This window comes from Marmota flaviventris, chromosome 3 (genome assembly GCF_047511675.1).
Source record: "Marmota flaviventris isolate mMarFla1 chromosome 3, mMarFla1.hap1, whole genome shotgun sequence".
NCBI lineage: Eukaryota > Metazoa > Chordata > Mammalia > Rodentia > Sciuridae > Marmota > Marmota flaviventris.
Genome location: NC_092500.1, coordinates 38349232 through 38372233, shown reverse-complemented (window position 1 = coordinate 38372233; position 23002 = coordinate 38349232). Strand labels below are relative to the sequence as shown.

General features: G+C 32.2%; 1 protein-coding gene across 1 annotated transcript in view; it reads left to right on the top strand.

The window, feature by feature from the left end:
• The window catches only part of Ptprq (protein tyrosine phosphatase receptor type Q), a 209397-nt gene extending 190913 nt beyond the window's left edge, over nucleotides 1-18484 (top strand). Inside the window, exons 39-45 of the mRNA XM_027929031.2 lie at nucleotides 3443-3519; nucleotides 8007-8141; nucleotides 8506-8631; nucleotides 9446-9594; nucleotides 12974-13109; nucleotides 18077-18200; nucleotides 18447-18484. Of these exons, the coding sequence (XP_027784832.2) occupies nucleotides 3443-3519; nucleotides 8007-8141; nucleotides 8506-8631; nucleotides 9446-9594; nucleotides 12974-13109; nucleotides 18077-18200; nucleotides 18447-18484 (785 nt within the window). The remainder of the gene's footprint in view (nucleotides 1-3442; nucleotides 3520-8006; nucleotides 8142-8505; nucleotides 8632-9445; nucleotides 9595-12973; nucleotides 13110-18076; nucleotides 18201-18446) is intronic.
• The last annotated feature ends 4518 nt before the right edge of the window (nucleotides 18485-23002 follow it).

Sequence of the window (23002 nt, the reverse complement as noted above, 5' to 3'; positions counted from 1 at the left end):
TCAGTGTGTTATTATGTAGAATCCCATTTTAACCATAAGAAAAGTCAGTTCCAGCTTCTTACTTAAAAGATGGTAAGGGAATAAAAGTGGTTGGTGGAACTAAACAACAACCTTGAAACCATAAAATGGACTAAGGAATATGAACACCCCAACTCTCCACATCTGAGGCTAAGACAAAAAATAATCAGACTCCCTGAGGTGCAATCCTCTCTATGTTCTAAACACCTTAGTGGTTATGAGCATATTGTTCAGTGGTCTCTACATGAAAAAGTTACTGTAAGGATTAATTGAAATGATATGTAAATCACTTTGCTCAGTACTGAAACCCAGGAAGCACTCAACATTAGTTCATAAGAAGGTTAACAATAGATCATTAAAAATCTGCAAACTTTCTGGGAGAAAAAGATTGTCACAGGCCCTTAGCTTCTGCAGTCCCGAGATAACCAAGCTACAAAGTCATAGCCATCTCTATAGGTGAGAGACTCCAGTTTCTCTCTTTTCTCCCTCTCTCCCTCCCTCTCTCATTCTCTCTCTCTCTCTCTCTCTCTCTCTCTCTCTCTCTCTCTCTCACACACACACACACACACACACACACACATACACACACACACACACAGGCAGCATGGTGCTTACAGAGACCACCCCCCATAAAGCTGAAGACACATCCTTCCTTGCAGGGAAGGAACATATTTCAATAGAATGAATTTTAGCTTGAGGCAGCTAAGTGAAATTCTTTGTTTCCTCTGAGTAACTTAGGAAGTAGAATTTCAAATATCACAGTGCATTTTAGAAGATATTAGCTTACAGGGCTTTAAGATACCCAAATTAGCATCACACACTTTGAGAAGAGATTTCCAACTCTGTTTGACAGGACACTATGACCTTAATATTCCAACACTGAGAGGAAAAGTTTAGCTTGTTGTTGACTCAGCTAGTTATAAACAGGCATATCGAGTGAATAGAAACACGATGGCGTCCCTTCCTGAATTACAGGACTAGCTGCAGTGTCATTCAAATATTTAGATCATGCAGAATTCAATGTCATGGAAACATGAATCCTTTGCAGAAATTTGTCTAAATTCCCTATCAGTCAACTTAATCACATTGGATATGTAACGATAATTTCTGATAATATGGCTAAATTATCTTAACATATAGTGTATATACTCAAGTTCTGAGAACATGTATTGAGCACTCCCTATTAACTTTCACATAAATTTTCCTCAAGGGGATTATATGAAGTAAATAGAGTTGTGTTAGACTTGAGATAACTAAGAATCAGAGAAGCGAAGTAGTTCACTCAATGATGTATGTATGATAGGTAGATCATCTAGAATTCAGACCCAATCTCCTTTACCCATTTTTCTTCCATGAATAATAGATATTTTATGTCATGTCCACGTTTAGTTAAAATTATCATTATGATAATTTCAATTATATCACTTGATAAAAATTATCAGGAAAAAATAATTTCTGACACATGAAAAAATTAACGGGTATCTAATTTTATAAGATCTTAAAATATTCTGAAGAATGATAATTAGAAATTTTGTATTAGAGACAAATAAATTAATGGGAAGGAGTAAATGGTCTAAAATACATAGAGAAATCTAATGTACAATGAAAATAGACAAAATACATAGAGAAATCTAATGTACAATGGAAATGGTGTTTTGAATCAGGTAAAGGATAGAATGTTAAAAAATTTAGACTGTATATTGTGCCAAATAACAAAAAACAATAAAAGACATACATATGCATGTGTGTGTATCTCTATCACATTCCTTTAAAAAAAATCCCAATAGATGAAAGATTGAAATATTTAAAAGTAAACCAGAAAAAAATTATTAAGATATCAGGAGAAACTGCAGAAATTTTGTATAAATAAGAATATTTGTTATTTCAAACAACTTTATGAACAATACATAATCCATAAGCTATAATTTAAAAGGGAGAAAGTTGATTATATAATAGTATAAATTTTATCTACGGCAAGATAGAGCCAAACACAAATTATAAAGAAGAAAAATTTTTATGTTTTTATTAGTGCTTGGTAGTCATACATAACAACAGGGTTTGTTTTGACATAACATACATGAATGGAATAGAATTTGCTCTATTTCAATCCCCAGAATTTCTGCTTTCCCTCTCCTCCTCCCTCATCTGTTCCCTTTCCTCTACTCTACTGGTCTTCCTCTAAGAAGAAAAATTTAATACTTATAACAAAAGTATTTTATGCATATAGCTAGCATTAAATATTTTTTAAATTAAAAGATGAGAATATATTAAAAGACAGGGAATAGAAAAGGCATTTGAAATAACCAATAAGCATAAGCAAAAAAGCTCAATTTTGATCATATTTAAGGAAATTAAATAAATACCATGAAATATCACTATGTATCTATCAAAAGAATATAAATGAAAATGTTGAATATTTTATAACAGAATTTCCTAAACACTTGTTCAAATATGAATTAATAAAAGTCTAGAAGAACTTGGCAGTATCTTTCAAAATTTGAGAGGCACATATGTGATTTGAGAATTTTACTCCTGGTAATGTTTTCTACAAACTAATCCAACATATATGAAAAAGTTCAATTATGTTTTTCAGCATTTTATAATAACAAGTGAGATCAATTTAATCCACCATAAAGAATTAAATAAATGCATGAGATTCAAACAAAGAAATACAATATGTCTTTTTAAATAATGAGCTAGGTATATTTATGCTTATATGGAAAGATTAGGTAAATGGGAAAAGTAATCTGTGGGACAGGGTGCATATCACACCATTTGTAGTTAATTTCCTGAGAGTATGTACAGAAAATTTTGAAAATATATACAAGAACATATCAATAGTCATTATCTCTGCATAGTAGAAATATGGACTAAGAGGAACATACTGTAATTTTATACTTATCTGTAAATTTATAATATTATATTATGAACTCTTTATTCTTTTCTTTCTTTCTTTTCTTTTTCTTTTGTCTTTCTTTCTTTTCTTTTCTTTTTTTTTTTTTTTTTTTTTTTTTTTTGTGATGGGATCTTATTAAATTGCCCAGGCTGGCTGGATGTGGTGGCACACACCTGTAACCCCACCAGCTCTGTAAACTGAAGAAGGAGTGTTGAAAGTTCAAAGCCAGCCTCGGCAATTTAGCAAGACCCTAAGCGACTTAGGGAGACCCTGTCTCAAGATAAAAAAGTATAAAGGGCTGGGAATGGAGTTCAGTAGTAGAGCACCCCTGGGTTCAATCCTCCCTACCAAAATAAAAATTGCCCAGTCTGGCCCAGAACATGTGATCTCCCTACTTCAGACTACAGAGTAGATGAGATTACAGTCGTGTGTCCCTAGCTTCATGAACTCTTACATTACTTTCATAGTAAAAAGGTAGTGGTAATTTAGAAAGTCAATTAGCATTGATTTTTTATATTTTCTTCTTAGATAATAACAACAGAGTGAAGCTGGTAGCTGATGCTAGTATTCCAGGATCGGATTACATTAATGCCAGCTATGTTTCTGTAAGTTGACATATTTATATATTTCATATTTTTATAAAACATAAATACTGAAATTATATTTCCTTTCCAACTATTTTAAAAAACAAGTTCCTTACAAATTCTGTGACCTCAATATGCTAGTTACCTATAACAACACTATACAGCCCCCATTTTAGAGATGGGAATGTGGAGGCTCAGATCAGATTCCCGTTGATCAACAATCATTTTACTATTTTATGGCAGACATACAACCTGATATTACATACTCCTGGTCTTGTCACTGTTTCATAAATCTTGTTAATGTATTATTTCTACACAATAAGGTCTGATGACTTCTTTCAGTGAAAAAATTAGTCAAATGGGCAGTTGTTTCCATACAATATAAAAACCTATTATGTACTTTTTTCCCTCTAATTTGTAGTTCTTCAAGTGGGTGATGATGCCCTATTCTTTCTCTCCTCAGCTACTTGTAGAATGAATACTCCATTGTAGCCACTCAATGAGCATATCATAAATGAATCCACTTGTAGAGAATTGTGACATACTTAGTGTACTCTCTCGCATATTGTAGATAATAAATGCATAGTACATTGGATTGAAAATTGAATGAACCAAATTTTCTCTCCCTTTATCTATGACTCTTTTGTTCCATCAGTATTCATCACCATCATAGGTACTTACAGGCACCCAAGACCTCCACTTGTGGTTGACAAAATTAATGGAACCTTAGAGTAGGACTGGTAGTGCCCTTCCACTCATTTAATTTGCCATTTACCTCAGGAATTAAATGTCAGCCTTTCCTGTCATTGATTCATCCACTTTCTCCTAAGGCAGACGATTCTGTCTCTATGAATCTGTATTATACATATGCTTTTTAAAGCTTAAAAAATTAAATGTGTCCTCTTATATTTTTACCCGTGGGCTTCAATTCTTTTTTTTTTTTTTTCCTGATACATGTAAGGTTAATCATTATTATCACAGGAACCTACAGATACTTGGTGATTTCCTCTATGTCCATGCTCTCCATAGTTGTTTTTTTTTTTTTTTTTTTTTTAATCTTCCAATTTGTGAGTCCTTTCAAACAAGCCTGCAACTTCCTTCAGTTCTGTTGAGGCCCTTCTGCTATAATGTTCTATCCTTTCACTAGTATCAAACATTCATTTTCTCGGTCTTATTTCCTGTGAGCCAGTGTGATGGTAGAGGAAAATAATTTACTCTAATTCTGTGGTTGATAATTACTCCCAAATTACAGGCATATAATGGAGCATGTTGTTGAAGTAGTGAATAAGGAGAGAATTTAAGGCTTCTTAGAAGGGTAAGTAAGGGAGAGTTTAAGGAGGGTATGGCAACTTTGAATTTCATCCTATTTCTATGCTAGAACTTTAAATCTCTATTGAAATAGCTACATGAATATACTATTATGATAACATTTACTTATTAATTTATAATTGTTTAAGTCTTTTGAATGTTTAATTCTTTAAATGTTTTGCCAAAATTTTATCCTTATTAATTTTTGTTTTAGGTTAACTGTACTGCATTTTGAAGTTTTGTTTTGATTTATATAATTTATATATATATATGTATATATAAATTATATATATATATATATATATATATATATATATATATATATTCAGATATTTACATCTAATCACTGCACTAATAATCTAATGTTTTGTGATACTATAAGGTCAGGAAAAGGCAACTGATTGTATCAATACCTATTGATTTGTACCATTTTTTAATTCATTAATAATTAGAAACAAATCAATAGCTCATACTCTCTAATATTCCACCAGATACGGCATAACTGACAGTACAGGACATGACTATGACTGAGATGGAAACCAGACAGTAGGTGCAATTGATCTATACAGATTACATAAGAAAAGTAGTATTTATGAACCCCCTGTGTTTCTTCTAAGCATTATAAGTTATCAACAAGCAGCCATGAGCAAATGATGTTGTAGTATGAACAATAAGCCAGGAAGCCTGCAGATATATATTCTGCTATAATCAGTGTTGTTATAATAAATCTTACAAAAAGTAACTATGACACATATATATATAATGATGTGCATAATCATAACTGAGCTGCATGGTAAGCAGGCCAAGATGAAGCATACTTTACCCGAAGGCAGATTTCTGTAATATGGTGGGAAGTATATCATATTGCCCTTATGATATCCTCCAAGGAACTATATCCTTTGCTAGGGATGCCAGGAGCAATGAGAATAGACATGATGACGATACTGTGGTGACCTTCACTTCTCCACCTTCAAATTCAGGCTGTCTTTACCTCAGAAAGAACATATGACACCTCGATTGCTGGTTTGTTTAGCTAATCTCCATCTGAAAGTTCATGAACTCTTGTTCTAGAAGGAAAAAGACAGAGGCCAAATACAGATGGATTCTGGGCTCCTGTTTCTTTGGAAGCTAGGGGCCAAGGGGAGAGAATGATTAAGGGAGGTAGGGAAGAAAGCAAAATAACTAGTTTATACCTAGAAAATCGAAAAACTGAAGTTGGGGAAAGGGAAAAGGGAAGACCAGCAGGTGGTCTGAGGAACTACTTCTGGCAGGGTCTACAGCTAGGCTAACACATGCCAGTTCGTGCATTCCTCTGCCCTTGGCCTTTCTTGAAAATTGTGCTTCTGGAGTCAAGACTTAGGGAAAACCTGAAAAATCATGATGAAGGATAAACTTTGAGAGAGAGGAAAGAAAAGAGTGATTACAGCCTTGTTAAGTAGCTACTAAAGGTACAGATAAGTTTAGAAATGTTTTCAAGAGAACCAAGGGTAAAAATGTGTTTTTAGGGACAAGAGGAAAGCTCTGAGTCCTTAAAAATGACCTCTCATCACTATGTTCACAGCATAAACTCATCACCACCGACAGTTGTAGCTTCTCCACATTCACAATTGCAGGCTTCATATTGTCTCACAAAATCTTTCTTAACACATCAGTAGACTCTGATAGTTCTTCAACTCTGCTCTGAACTACAGTCCATTCATTTTGTCATATTTTCTGTTTTTTCTATTTCTGTACAACCTTCACTTTCTTTTTGCTCAGTTGAAGTTTTTATGTCCCCCTGATTTGTTTCATCCATTGTACATTCTGTCTGCTCTTGAATTTTACCTGTCTTTTATCTGTCCTTTGATAAATCCATAACCTTGGTTATAAAAAAACTGTCTGTAGATTATCTTCTGTGCTCCTAGATGTGATTGGAAAAATGCCGCAGTCCGGCTGCAGCAAAATAACCGGGGGATGACGAGCAACTTGTGTAGATTGATACAGCAGGAGTGGGAGCAAAAACTCTTGACCTCATCAATATGTGTCACTTCAAACTCAGGACCACTAACTGCGGAAATATTTTTAATCATGTTACAGCCCCTGAATCCCTTCTGGCTCCCTCCTTTCTAAACTCTCACCCTCTTTCTCTCACCTTCAATACCCTTCCCACATTTTCACCTACATCTGCTATGCTTTTCATTATTTCATGAATAAAAATGGAAGCAATTAAATTTTCCCACCTCTCTGCATGTATGTCTATATATTCAATCTCTTCTCTATGGCCAGTGGATGAGCTGTCCTGTCTACCAGCAACAGCCTATCCCTTGTCTCTCAAGAATGTGGGTTGAGGAATTTTCTGTCCAATTAATTATATTCTTCCATCAGACAAACAAACATTGTCGTTTCTGCAATCTTAAAAAAAAATTGATATCACTGCTCTCCCTTACTTCTTCCCTGTCGTTCTATGTCCCATTTACATTAGAGTCCCTTGAAGAATTGTCCATACTTACTCCAATTCCTTTTTCTTCGTACCTGTTCAACTCACTCAAATTATGCTTCAATGCTAAGCAAATACAACACTGAAATTTCAAGTCACCAATTAACTACTCAAAAGACTAACACCAACACCGTGTCAGTCCCTACTTTATCTGAACTATTAGCAGCTCTGATCCTTCATCTTAGTCTCTGCTTTTCTCTCATCTACTCTGACCTCTAAGCATTGAAATGATCTAGAGATCAATCCTTGAATTTACTATTTCCAAACTCATTTTATTGGTGATGTCATTGATTTTTATGATCAATGTGCTAATTACTTTCAAATTTATCTTTCTACTTTGAACTTCTTCCTGAATTCCACATTAATATACCTAATGACCACCATGGCATGCTCACTTAATGTCTAATAGCTGTTTAAGGTAAAATGTCCAGTATGGATTCATGATTTTCCCAACAAATATGCTCTTCCTGAAATCTTCCTCATCTTTTTTTAGAGTCATTTTTGAATAATATAGTTCTCTCAATACCCTATCAGCAAATCCCTTACAATATAACAGATTGTGAGGCTAAAAGTAGATTTTGAAAATTTTTAGTATCTAAGATTGTTAGGCATTGAAAAACATGAAGTATTTTACCACTTGCATATTTTTCAGATATTGATCAAAAATGAAAAATTCTATATCAATATAAACATTGATGCAGTGTATGTAATTATTTCTTTCTAGGGCTACTTGTGTCCAAATGAGTTTATTGCTACTCAAGGTCCATTGCCAGGAACAGTTGGAGATTTTTGGAGAATGGTGTGGGAAACAAGAGCAAAAACATTAGTAATGCTAACACAGTGTTTTGAAAAAGGGCGGGTAAGTTACATAAAAATCTTTTCACAAAATGTTATTTTACAGTTGTGTTAATATGTGTGAATGTTTCAGCTAGTACTGTAAGTCATCAATAATTTAGATGTCCGTAAAGGAGTTTTAACTTAGTAGCAGTAAATGTAATATATATATATATATATATATATATATATATATATATATATAACAATGTTATATTTAGATATATAACAATGTATATAACAAATATATAACAATGTTTATAACATATATATACATATATATAAATAACAATGACACATATATAGCATATATATATATATATACCATTATAGCACATATATGTATATACAACAGTAACATTTATGATTGTTGATTTTCTCTGATGCAGATAAGATGCCATCAGTATTGGCCAGAGGACAATAAACCTGTTACTGTTTTTGGAGATATAGTTATTACAAAGCTTATGGAGGATGTTCAGATAAATTGGACCATCAGGGATCTGAAAATTGAAAGGGTAAAAAAAGCGGGGGAGGGGACATGTATACAATATGAATGATCTAAATGTCTCAAGTAAAATTAATTTCTAAAACTATCACTTAGAAGAATACCTCTATATTTAACAAGGCTCTCCCACTGTTTTCTAAATAGAAGTTTTAAATTACTATCTTCCTGTAGTATCTATATCACTGTGTTTCATTGCCAATCACATGATTAAAGTGTATATTAAGTAATTAACATCAAATTCTTAGGTTGACAAAAACAGAAAAAGGAAGAAAAACAACTAAGTCACTAGGTTTGTTTAATTCGATTAAGAAATAATCTTATATGGGCTAAGATGGCAAGTCCCCACATTACTCATTGCTTTCTAAATTCTAATGGCTTAATTTTCTATTTAATCTAGAACCAGTACAGAAGAGTTAGTGCAAGGTCCCACTCTGTTGGTTTATATGCCTAGACACACAGAAAATAATATAAGGATCTGTATATTTCCTGACATTAGATACACAATACCTGTGTTTTGTATAATTAATGAATGTATTCAAGTGTGGGGGTCAAAATTGTTTCAAAATCTGATATTCTAACTATATTTGAATTTTAATACTCTATAGGAGGACTTGAATCCAAAATTTTTTATTGTTACCATTTCTACCAACAAGAAATTCTCTTTATTGCAATAAAAAATAAGAAATAATGAAAACAGAACCTGTTCTGTTTGGTGAATAGTCATTTTTATAAGCTTATCTCCAAAAGCTCAGGCATAGATTGTCTTCAGCCTTCATGTAGTACTTAAATAATTTTATTATTCATAAATCTGTTGCTTTGTGTAGCATGGAGATTACATGACAGTTCGACAGTGTAATTTTACTGGTTGGCCTGAACATGGAGTTCCTGAAAACAGCACCCCTCTAATTCACTTTGTAAAGTTGGTTCGAGCAAGCAGAGCACATGACACCACACCTATGATTGTTCACTGCAGGTAAGAAAGATTCAGAGAAACCTTCTCTTAAATTCTGGGAATGGACTTGAAAGCCAAAGTGGACTTTTTATTTTCATGATATCAAGTTGTATAACATCTCATCTTTCATTATTTCAGTTGCCCCTATTCTACTATCAAAATTTACTTGTAGAAAATTTTTTCTAAATTTTTGAATTACAGGGAATGAATTAGGAAAAATAAACTTACAAAAAATAAAATCAAGTATGGTTCCAGATTTTTACAAAACTTTACTCAAATCTTTTTCTTTTTTAATGAGGACTTTAAACATGGTTAATAAAGTATGACTGTAAATTGACTTTTTCCTCAGGAATTCTATTGGGAATGCAATTTTATTCTTACAAATTAAATTCCAGACTGTTTAGCATTCAAAACTTTTCTAGACACACGGTTATAATTTAAGTTTTCTAATGTAATATACCTAAGTGAATCTCAGTTTGAGCTTTTTTAATTTTTTTCGACAAGATTCCAACTTTCTTTTTTTAAAACTTTTTAATGTATTTATTCTAATCAGTTATACATGACAGCAGAATGGTCTTTGATTCATTGAACACAAATAGAGCACAATTTTTCACTTATCTTGTTGTATACAAAGTAAGTTTACAGCATTCGTACAATTATATATGTACCTAGGGTAATGATGTCTACCTAATTCCACTGTCTTTCCTATCCCTAAGCCTCCTCCCCTACTCTCCTTCCCCTTTGCTCAATGCAAAATCCCTGCACTCATCCCATTATAGATTAGCATCCACTTCTCAGAACATTCGGCCTTGGGTTTGGGGGATTGGCTTACTTCCCTTAGCATGATATTCTTCAACTTCATCCATTTACCTGCAAATGCCATAATTCAGTTTGAGTCTTTTTCACAATTGGAGTTTGGAGATTAGAAGAAAAATGGGTGATAATATAATGTATTATGATTCCATTTACCAAAGATACATAAAACAGATACATTTACAGAAATAGAAAGTAATGTAATTACTTGGAAAGGGATAGAGAGGCTTATTTTTACAGTCTGGGATGATGTAAAAGTCCTGGAAATGGACAGTGGAGATGGTTGCACAACACTGAGAATGTACTTAGTATCACAGAATTGTAGATTTAAAATTTGTTAAAATTGTAAAGTTTTTGTTGTCTATATTTTAAACAATAAAATGTGTTTTTATTAATATATTTTAATCATAGCCTTTTAACAATACATTGAAATTAATTTGGTTGAATATATAAGAAAAGGTAAATCCATCAAATTTTCAAATCTTTTTCAAGGAAAAACTCAATATGTAACTTAAATTATTATGCAACTCTTATGATATTTTGATTTTTTTTTAATTATAAGAGTAAAACATAAATTTGCATTTTATGAAATGTGAACAATGTCTATATTTACAAAGCATATAATTCAAAAAGTAAAAGCTACATGCTTGCCCTCCCAATTTAATTATTCTCCATATACATAATATTTTTAATAGAATAATATGTAGCATACATATTATAACATTTTGTATTTAGGGCCAGGGGTTGGTTTTTTGTTGTTATCGATAATTAAACCTTTAATGAACAATAAATTAAGTTTAAAAAGCTGCCTTTATAGCTTCTTCAAATCTTGTGTACACACTGCCATGGCATTAAAAGTCAGTGAAAAAGAAAAGTATCTTTTCTAGTTTAAGCATCAGAAAGAATAGCATCTCCTCTTTTGAGATTTAAATAACTAAAATTTAAGAAAAAAAAATCTGCCCAGATTAATGATTGTCTTTAAATATCATTTTTAAATTTTCTACTAAACATTTCCCATTTCTCATCACAACTTTAAACTTCCCCTACAGCTTTTAATTCAACATGATAACCCAAATGACTAAAAATTTCTAAAAGTTTGATATGTCCCAAACAGGACATTTGATTCCATCTCCAAACTCCTCCTCATTGTCCTAGTGTTGGTAAACATCAGGTCCCTCCAGCTTTGGTCAAGTAAGCCTTGAAGTCATCCTTAATCCTCCTCTTGCTCATCCATATCCTACATTGCACATTCCTCCAGCCCACCAAGTCCTTCCATCCCTGGGCACCTCTCACCTTCCCATTGTAAACTCACCTGCCTATTCTTCTTGTTTCTTGAACACACAGACCATATTCTCACTCAGATCTCTTCTCATTATGCAACCTTAGGATCTAGTGGTCCTATCCACCACACTTCCTTGGTCTGCTCCCCAACCTTATGCAAATTTCTTTTCAGATATTACATTATCAGAATAGCTTTGTCTGATTACCCTATTCAGCCCTATCACTCTCTATCTCCTTAGCCTGATTTATCTTTCTTTATAGCACTTGTTACCACCAACCATCTTCTTTGCCTGTGTTCATTTGTGTACCACTGTCCTCCAGTGTATAAGTTCCACACACATGGGCACTTTGTATTGCTTACTGCCATAACTCAGATGGCTAGAAAGGTGTATTAAGTGATTTAATGTCTGATTACCTTGTTCAGGCATGTGTGTGTTCATGCTACCGTCATTGGAAATGTTAAGTTGAATAATAGGAAATTACTGATATTTGGCTCTTACATTACTCAATTGACAGTTTCTATGGAACACCTGTCCTTGAGTATTAAATTAATTTCTTAAAAGAAAATAACTTGCAAATTTTATTAACTATAGGAGGTTAAAAAAAAGTTCTCTGGAGAAAGCAAAATGATGTGAGAGGGCTAGGGTTTTGGCTCAGTGGTAGAGTGCTTACCTAGCATGTGTGAGGCACTGGGTTTGATTCTCAGTTCCACAATATAAATAAGTAAATAAAATAAAGGTCCATCAACAACTTATAAACTATTTTTTTAAAGATGTGAGAGATTATTTTTAATATGATACATAGGAAATGCAGTATGGACCAAATATTTTATATTTTCAATATTTAGAATTTCTATGGATAACTAAAAATATGGCCAATATGAAGTTTCTGGTATTAAGAATTTTGAATGAGGCTGGAGATGTAGCTTAGTGGTAGAGCACTTACCTAGCATGTGTACGGCCTGGGTTCAGTTCCCAGCACTGCAAAAATAAAAAATTTTAAGAGATTTTAAAAATTCCTTAAATATAAAAAAAGTTGAGTATCCTTCATATTTATTCAATATTATTATGAAAGAAGATAAAAATTCAAGTAGTTAAAAAAGAAAATATAAATATTTGATAAAGTATTGATAATCATCTTGGTATAACTAAACACAATCTTGGTAACAATCAAAACTCAAAGAAAGTCCAAAGAAAATCTATCTCCAAATAAGCAAAGAAACTGTTTAGAATCTATTGCTATAGCTCATTATCTTCGTCACCATCAATAGATGACTAATTTCCATGTAATGTTGTTCTTCCTGCAGTGCTGGGGTTGGTAGAACTGGAGTTTTTATTGCTCTGGACCACTTGACACAACATATAAATGACCATGACTTTGTGGATATATATGGACTAGTAGCTGAATTGAGAAGTGAAAGAATGTGTATGGTGCAGAATCTGGTAAGAGAACTAAGCCTGCACTCATTTCTTGGTGTCAGCTCTAGGATTTCTATGTGGGTGGAACTTAGTGCATCAATCTGCTTGGAAGTGAACTTGAAGCTGTTATATGCACAGTAGGAACTCTTTTCCTACCTTATAAACTTGTTGGGTAGAGCAGCTGGTAGAGATGATAAGAGAACTAAAGTCACCCTTAAGTATAATTTCTGACTGTTCATCCTTGTTTATACTGACAGGCATGTAGAAAATAATTAATTAAATTGATTTGTATTTATCATTTAGCAACTTTGGGGAGCTTAGAAAGTGAATTCAAATGAATTCCTCTTATAAATATGCTAAATATATTTATAATTGGGAAAACAGTGTAAAATATTGATGTTACTGAGTTTCTATGAATTTCATGTGTCCATATTTATCTCTGTTACTTATTAGTACTAACCATGATTGTTGCAGCAAATAATCAACTAACTGGGAATATTTTGTTCATTGTTTTACTATGACGGCAAAGATATTTATAAAATAAATAGATTTTTATTCACTAAGGAAACATACAGCTGGGTGCAGTGACACATGTCTGCAATCTCAGTGGTCTCTGGAGGCTGAGACAGGAGGATCATGAGTTCAAAGCCAACCTCAGCAACAGCGAGATACTAAGTAACTCAGTGAGACTGTCTGTAAATAAAAGCAAAAAAAGGGCTGGAGATGTGGCTCAGCGGTTGAGTGCCCCGGAGTTCAATCCCTGGTACAAAAATTTAAAAAACACAGTATAATGGTAGTGAGACTAACAACCCTCTATTGAGTGTCAAGGAGTTTCCAGTTGCTATATTAGATCCTTTACATTTATTTTCTTATTTAATCCTGATTTAATTCTTTATTTGTGAATCAGGGTCAGTAAACTGATTAATAGACTAGGTATTATTGACTTTATGTTACAAAATAGGGAAGCAGATGTTCCAAGAACGTGAGTGATATTCCAATGCAATATTATTAGTAAGTATCAGAGCCAAAATTCATTCCAGTCTATCTAACTTAATAGGAGACGTTTCTATCTGTATCTTCTGATCAAAGTTTGTATACTATGCAGATACAGAGATGTTCTTGTAGTAAATACACAGATCTGCTCTCAGAGTATTTTCCAAAATATGTGCTAAAAACTAAGTGGCATTAAATTTACTAAAGGGGTGAGGAAACAGACTTCCCTGATAAAATAAGTGTGAGAAATAAATTAAACTAATTTTTAAGTACAGAATTTCTTAGACCTTTTAGGCTAATACACCATGAAAATAACAAATACAGAGCCAACTGTGGTACCCTTCAACCCTTTTAGATCCTAAACTTATAATGCATGGGACATTAATGCTGTAAGAAAATGCTGCCCTAGGTCAGAGACATCCAACTTTTCAGAAAAAAAAAATGTTTGAGTATTCAATTTTAGTACAGATACTTATTTTTTAAATGTATATTGTATAATTATGTAAATTATGAAATATATGCAAAATAAACAATTGATGAACATATCAAAGATCAAATATGCAATATTTGGAAAACATTGCTAATTGCTATGGCTTCATATTATCATTAGGAATTTTCAAAAAGGAAATACACCCAGGTCAAGATATTTCTGATAATAGTCATAAATATGTATCTTTAATTATTTATAGTTTTTAAAAAGAGATCTGGACTTTTGTCAGATCTGATTACATTGTTATTTTTACCTCGTCGTTTGGCTACAAAAACTATTCTAGAAGTATGAAGGAATGTCAGACCTTCCAATTTTTGTCATTTATTTTGTCTTGCATGTTACATATTTGATTTCAACGTAAGTCTCTGTGTAAGAATCTTTCACAGCCATTTTAATTCTGTGATAGGTAAAACTAGGTAATGTAGTCCATGTTCATTCCTTTATATGCTAAAAAGAACAAATGAGTGAAGGATCACTCTTCCCTAGTTTGTTTCAGAAATAGAATATGACATGTGACCAGGACTGGCTTCATGAATATGCAACCTGTGTAGTTTGACAGATGCCCACTCCGTAAAGGGCCCTACATTTGGTTTAATGTGTGTTTATTAGTCTTAATTTTTGAGGAAAGAACTTTGCATTTTTATTCATAGTTGGCCCTGAAAGTTAGATACTTGTCCAGAGGTTTTACAAGGGCTCCATATTAATCCAACTATTAACCATTATTGAAATTCAATTTGCTTCTTAGTTTGAGTTAAAAATAAGGACAAAAAGAAAACTAACATTTTCCTTTCATATTCCTGGGGTTATATTTAGGGTATCAGTGCTCTCAACAAAATTAATGGTTGGCTGTCTTGGCTAGTCAATCTTCAAATAATAAAAGTTAAAACAAATTTTCCATAATCTGCAGCTTCATGGAACTGAAATTTGTACAGAGTGTGTTTAAGAATACCTATTGATAATTGAATACAATTTGGTACTCAATATATATTGTACACTTTATGCTTGTTTAACCACCATAGCATTGTTTCAAGTTGGGTAAAGGAATGAAAAGATCAAGATTATCAGTCAAAGAACTGAGTTCAGAATCTAGCTCCATTGATTGTTGGCTCTCAGACTTTGTTTAATTAACCTCTCTGAGCTATTTCTCTTTCATGATTTGTTAATGCTTTCATAAGTTTGTTGTTTGTATTAAATAAAGTATATACAGCACCAAACATAATACCCAGCATGCAGTGCATATCCAACAAGGTTTGCCTGATTCTCCTGTCTTTGCTGAAAAGCAAGTTCTCTGAAGTTCTCTTTCATCTGAGTTCCCAGAAGTTATGCTCTTTCTATCTTTTCCCTGTGAGGAAGAACAGGAAAATGACTGTGCTTCAGTCCTTATAAACTACCACAAGGTGGTTTCTTATTATCTTCTGTTGCACTGAGGATTGATCCAGTTTCTATGAAGAATGCTCACATCTCAGCACTTTAATACAGCAACCAGGGTCAGAGCTGGGGAGGCCGGAACCTCAGCAATAGACTGCCTCTAAGACACCAGAGGGGCATGGCCCATATTCAGGAGAGAGCTTTGATATCTTTTTCACTCAAAAGTCAGTTCAGGATATTTGAAAGACTTTTCTAAGAGAATGCTTTGCAGTGAAAAAATATCCTGAAATAATATTGGTGCCTTGAATAAGGTTAATGTGGCTTAGTCCCTTTCTAGCTCTAGATTCTCCTGAAAATTTAATGTTATAAACTCATAGGCTAAAAAAAAATGGTAACTATCATGCATAATTTTTTGGCATGCATTTTACACATTTTAAGTCCTTTAAAAGTCACAGGATAGGTTTTGTGCGTCTCCAGATAAGGAAATTGAGCATCAAACTTCTCTTAACATGACTATCAAGGGTAGCAACTGGATTGAACTTTTCAATGACACTCTGCAGCCTCCTTGGCAATAACACAGGATGGCAGAGGGACCTTGGAACCTGCAGGGCTGTCTTGTAAGAGCTTGGCTTGCTATGCTGGCAGTTTAACCCATCATTCTCTCCAATGGAGGAGATGAGACCCGGACAGTCGGAAGTTTCATGTGTCAAATGTGACTTCAAACTCAAATGTGTTTTTTAGAAATACCAGAATTGTTCAATTTAAATTATTTTCAAAGAAATCATATTTCATCAACATATATCTCAATGCTATTATATTTACTGTGTGATGTGTATTTGAAAAACTTTCTTAGAATTACTTTACCAGCAATTTCAGTAGAATTATTATTGCTTTATAATACTTCATTTCTTACCAAAAATTGAATTCTGTAACTTGATCATTCACTTCACTTGCAAAGTTTGACCCCTAATGACTTTTGGATGTTCTCCAAATCACATCTGCCCATAAATGGTGAAGATTGGCTAGCTTTGAGAATTAAATAAGCCTAAATCAACAAGCATTTATTACACAACTATTATATGCTAGACACTATTACAGGCATTGGGAACATAGCAGCAACTAAGAGTTCTGCTCTCATAGAACTGACTTCCTAGTGATGAAGTGTTAGTGGGAATGTTTTGTAATCCACAAACAATGAGATAAAGCTAATCGTGACCAGTAATATTCAAAGACAGTTTCAATAAAGGAGTTCCACCCCTCAAAAAAAAAGGTTTGGGGGTATTGTAGCCATAGATAGGAATATAACCTCTTAAAATGATCACTTTTGAGGATGTTCTATTTACATCAATTGTCAGTTTGTAAATATGTCTTAAAACATTTGGTGATATTCCTTACAGTTGGGTATGCTTCTTATGTACAAATCAGGATGATTTAAAACATACAACTTTGGTTTTTTAACCTTAAATAATTTGGGGGAAGTAAAAATTCAGAAATGCTAATAAATTACTGAATTATACTGAATAAATCCAATGAATCTGGATGGTACTGAATTTACCCCATACATTCAGATGAAATGTTAGAAGTCCATGTCCTGCACCTAGGTGTTCAGGTATTTCTATGGCAAACCAGTTGGTATTTAAGGGAATAGATAATTAATATTAAGAGAGTCAAAATCCAGATGATTAGCAGAATTATTAGATATATTTTAAATGAGCTGATGGTGTATAAATATGCTCAATCACAACTGCAGGATTAAATATAGCTCTGCATTCTGACAAGAAAAGTATTTATAAATTACTCAATTACATCTAACAGGAAAAAGGAGGCTCATAAACAAATTTAAGTAATCAGAAAGACTTGCTGCTTTTATAATCACAGCAAGAAAGAATATATTAACACTTTGTATTTAGTGATGAGTATTAAAAAAAAACTCAAAGCTACAAGAAGCCACAGGGATTTAGAAAATATTATTTTGGAAATTGAAGAAAATTGTTTATTTACTGAAATAAAATCTGTCTCTAACTTATCCATTTCACATTTGTTGAACTCAATACTGATTTTTGCTGAAACAGTATAATTTCTCTTATAAGAAATAGTCCCACCCCGTCCTTCATTTAATCATTCTTTCTTTTGTTTCTAGGCACAGTATATCTTCTTACACCAGTGCATTCTGGATCTTTTATCAAATAAAGGAAGCAATCAACCTATCTGTTTTGTTAACTATTCTGCACTTCAGAAAATGGATTCTTTGGATGCCATGGAAGGTAAACAGAGTCAGGGTGTACCAAATTTGCTAGTTTACTGCCTATAAGAGGAGCACTGATATTATAATAACCATAAGTTAAAAATACTTCAAAACTAGGTTAGTGCACATCAGTTTCTTCATTTCTCTCTCATTCAATGTGAGATAAATGCCTTTTCATCTGGATCGTCTTTTTGCCATGAAACATTTTAATCTTTTGAACTGTTAACTTCAGTACTCTCTTGTGACATGCTACTTTATGTTATAGGTGATGTTGAGCTTGAATGGGAAGAAACCACCATGTAAATATTCAGATCAACAATTACAACAAGAAGATATTTTTCAATCCCAGGGGCCAAAACTACCCCCTCGTGCTTCTGAATTGAAATATGCAATCCTAAAGAAATCTTTATGCTTCCCTTACTGCCTTACTCCCTGAATTGACCATTTTACAGACAGTTCTAGGAAACTGCTAAATCAGCATAGTCACTTGTTTTGTACAGAATAAATATTGTTCATTTAAAATGTTTAAGAGAAGATATCCCATAGGGTTTTGAAGTTCTCCATATTTGGAACAAGCCAAATGTTAAATTATTATTATACTAGCATTAATGGTTCGTGTGAATCTTCCCTGTGTATCGGTTATAATTTTGAACAAAAGCCGTAAATGTTGATTCAGTAGTGTTATTTTGGCCTCTAGGGTGTTGTCGTTTCTTGTGGATGACTTCCAGAACTGTCATAATGATCTGTACTTCTATGTATGCCTCTGTGTTTTGAATCCTCTGTTTTATGAGTGCTGAGATATCATCTCCTGATCCTGAACAGCTGAACACTAACCCCCTGACACTGCAGGGATTACATAGCCTTTATACAACACACAGTAGCTCTTTGGAGGAACTTAGGGCTATTTAAATTGCATTGTGAACTTCAGTTTGAAAAAATGAAAGGAAAAAAAAAGTGCAATTGCACATAACGAAGTTATAAAGTACCTTTCTAGCCTGCCCACATTTGTCTGATGTCAGGCACAAGTTGTAGCACTGTATTGTATATTTAAATACAAAAAGGTATCAGAGTATTTGCACATTATATTTATATTCAACTTATTAACAATTTTAAAATGTTTCTTCAGCAGAAATGTATAAAAATAATAATAAAATCATGTAGTGTGGTACAAGCTTGTGAACTTATGATGTACTGCTGCGGTGCCAACAGACTTCTGAAGAGATTATTTTAACTGGTCTTTATTTTATTTCCCAAGGGTGATTATGGAAGAGTGTGTTTAGGGGAACTGAAAACAAAGAAATTAACCAGGTTGGAGCAAAGTAGAGATTTTTTAAAAAAATTTCAGCCTCTGTTTTATTAGATACTGATATTGTACTAAATAAATTGAGCTATGTGAAATTATTTTGTCATAGATTTCAATTAATGTCATAAGTAAATAGTATTAACTACTTTATTTCTTCTATAATAAATATGCTTATTTCTACTGTTCCAATCATATAGAAAGTGTAATGGTCAAAAAACCCTGAATTTTAATTAATTATTTTTCAGAATTATTTTAGAGGTCCTTAATTAAATATAAATTTGATTTCATATTACAAATCAAGATATAATTGATAATTATTTTAATTATATCATATATAACATAATGTAAAATAATGCTTTACATATAAGTAAGCATGACATGATTTATATAATGTAAATAATTAATATATAGTCATTTCCCAAGGTAAACAAAGAGTAAATTGTTTTAGTATGAAATTCACTATCCAAGAAATTAAGCCCTTTATTCAAATAAGCAATCTCTAGAACAGTAAAATTTTCATCTGATTTTTTTTCATGGCAAGGAAATGTAAATAAATACAATCCACTACTGTTCCAACAAACAAGTTTACATGAAGTTACAGAAAACAATAAAAATGATGAGAAATCTAAAAGATACATTTTGGAGTTATAAAGTTTCCAGTGTCCTTCATGTCATTGAAAATGTATAGCAAACCAATATAGGTTTTGGATTCATGAAAGACAGAAAACAAAACCTGTGGAAAATATTGATTGGAATAACATTTTAGTATATTAAATAATAAAAAAAAACTGTTAAAATGTGGTCCAGTCCATTTTCTATACCTATATAAACAGAGTTTCAGGTTTGATTCATATATATGCACATGAGTACATAAAACAAGAGTGCTAGCATTAGTTCTCTGAAACAACACTTTTCAAACATCAACTAACTTTCATACAAATCACCTGAGGATTGTGTTAAAATTAATTCTACTTGAGTAAGAATAGATTAGTCCTGAGAATAATTTCTAGCATGTAACCAAGTTAATAATATTGCTGCCTTATCCCCGGCCATATGTTAAAAAAAAAAAAAAATGTATGACTCTTCAAAAGATATTAGTCAGGATTGGAATGATTTTAGATCAACCTGAAATTACTTGAAACATTCTTTAAAAGACTTGACTTCATTACCAGAAAAAAAAAAACTTGTTAAATGCACATGACTCACTATATCAAGAAAACATAACTAAAATGATTGAATTAAAAATCATGTATTTATGATAGCTGAATTTTTTAAATTACATTGTGAAAGAGTCAGTGTATACCCACATTTTATTGATGGCTACTAAGTGCAAATTAAAATAACAAGGAACATCTGTAACATTTTTAGATCTAATTTGTCAAAATTCGTTGAAGCACATGTACAATAAATGAGCAACATGTGTGTCATATGAACCAAATGAAACAGGACCCTTCAGAATGGTTTGCCAGATAGGAGAGCAGCTGTGGGTATTACCTCTACCTTTATCCTGCATTCAAATGCATAATTTTCTTCTTTTGTTTTATAGGTGATATGAAAAAGAAGTCTTTTGCAAAACAATCCTAATTAAACTTTGACCTTTTCAGAAAAACAACAGTAATTTGCTGTCCACATGTTTGTACCAAACCACTAGATTTTAAAACTGGAATCTAAGTTCAGCAATGTATTCTATAAGTCCATGCCATTATTGTGATAACCAAGTCATTTTCATGGACCAACTGTTAAAAAAATCAGTGAATTTTTTGATAAGGCTTGGTAAACAAAATGATCAGAAATTCTCAATGATATTAAAAAGTGAAAATGAGGGAGAAAAATTTATAAAGCATTATCTTAGCAAAACAACTTGCCTCCTTAAGACAAGTGATATTTCATGGCAATTTATTTTACAAATATGGATAGAGTTTCCATATGGAATCAGGCCTAGTATGTCCACCTGCTCAGGTAGATGTTTTAAGGAATAGATTAAATCACACATAAGAAAATGTTTTGAAAAGTCCAGTAACTTTACAAAGTTAATACAGCCTTTACCAAGAGTAGTCAATGTGCAATATATATCAGTAAAATAATGCATCCCAGTTTAGTATTATATTGTGCTTTGTGATATTAGTGTCATATTTGCATCTCTGTTCACATGGGAAGACTGAAGAGAAAATTATGGTAGATATATTGATTTCTACAATATATGACCATCGATATTTTTATAAATGAACAATTAAGCCCTCTTAAGTAATGCTTTCATTGAAATGAATACATATATGAATACATGTATACAAATAATTTAAAATATGAGTCAGTAATCAAGTCAAGAAAATTTTCATTTCAGAATATTTCAGTTGGACATTCTGAATCATTACCTTCAATATCATCCTTTGGAAATAAAATTAGTTTAATAGAAGGTTAAAAAAAAATTAGACTTCTCTTACTCCTCTGTTAGCAAAATTTCTAAAGTCACACATTTAAATTATTTTACTATTTAAATTATTTTACTATTCATAAAAATTATTATTGGACTTGGAAGTCATTTTAATAAATTATAAATTTTTAGAATATTTTTATATTCATTATTCCAGTTAGTCCTTACAACTTATTAAGATCTCCAGGATCCTATAACATTGGTAAAGATAATGAAAGCTTAATTGCTGTATTCAAAATCAAATTTAGTTAAGATGAGAATTAAAGTTGAAGCTGAGTTTCTCTGGTTTCCCCCCATCCAAAAAGAAATTCTTTCAATAACCCTATGCAGGTACCTCCATAAGTTACAAATGACAGGCTTTGAAAAATGTTAAATGATTATTATAAATCAAGGTCATAATCACTCTGTGTCCCAATTCCCAACTAGCCAGTTAGAGACTTTCTGCTAATCACATGAAAATAATGATGTATGTAAAACATGATTTTGGAGAAAATATGGAAGTAAAGGATAAAAATCACCATTTATATAGATGGAAAAAACATGTCACATTTTAGGGGGCAAGACAATATTATAAAGATATCAGTTATTCCCAAACTAATTTGTAAATTTATTAAAATTAATTTCTAAATTTTAAACTCCAAACTATTCTTTTTTGAATGAAATATGCATAGAGAACACCTGAGGCTCTATAGAAGCCAACAGCTCTTAGTAAACCAGACTCCCTTCACAAAACTGTAAAATAAGATTTGAAATGTCAAATTAAATTAAGCTGCATTAGAGTGAAAAGCCCTCAATCTTTTTAAAATGAAGCCCAGATAATATGTTTAACAATTGCACATTTATAATACCTAACATCTAACTACAAATTGCTGGACACATAAAAAAGCAGTAAAATCTGAACCATAACCAGGAAAATGATCCATTAATAGAAACAGATGCATAAATAACAGAAATTATAGAATTAGCAGACAAAAGCTTTTAATATAGCTATTGAAATATGCTAATAAAGAAAAATAAGTATTACTGTAAATTACAAAAATGTGTTTAAAACTTTCAGGGCTGAAATCTATAACATCTGATGTCAGAA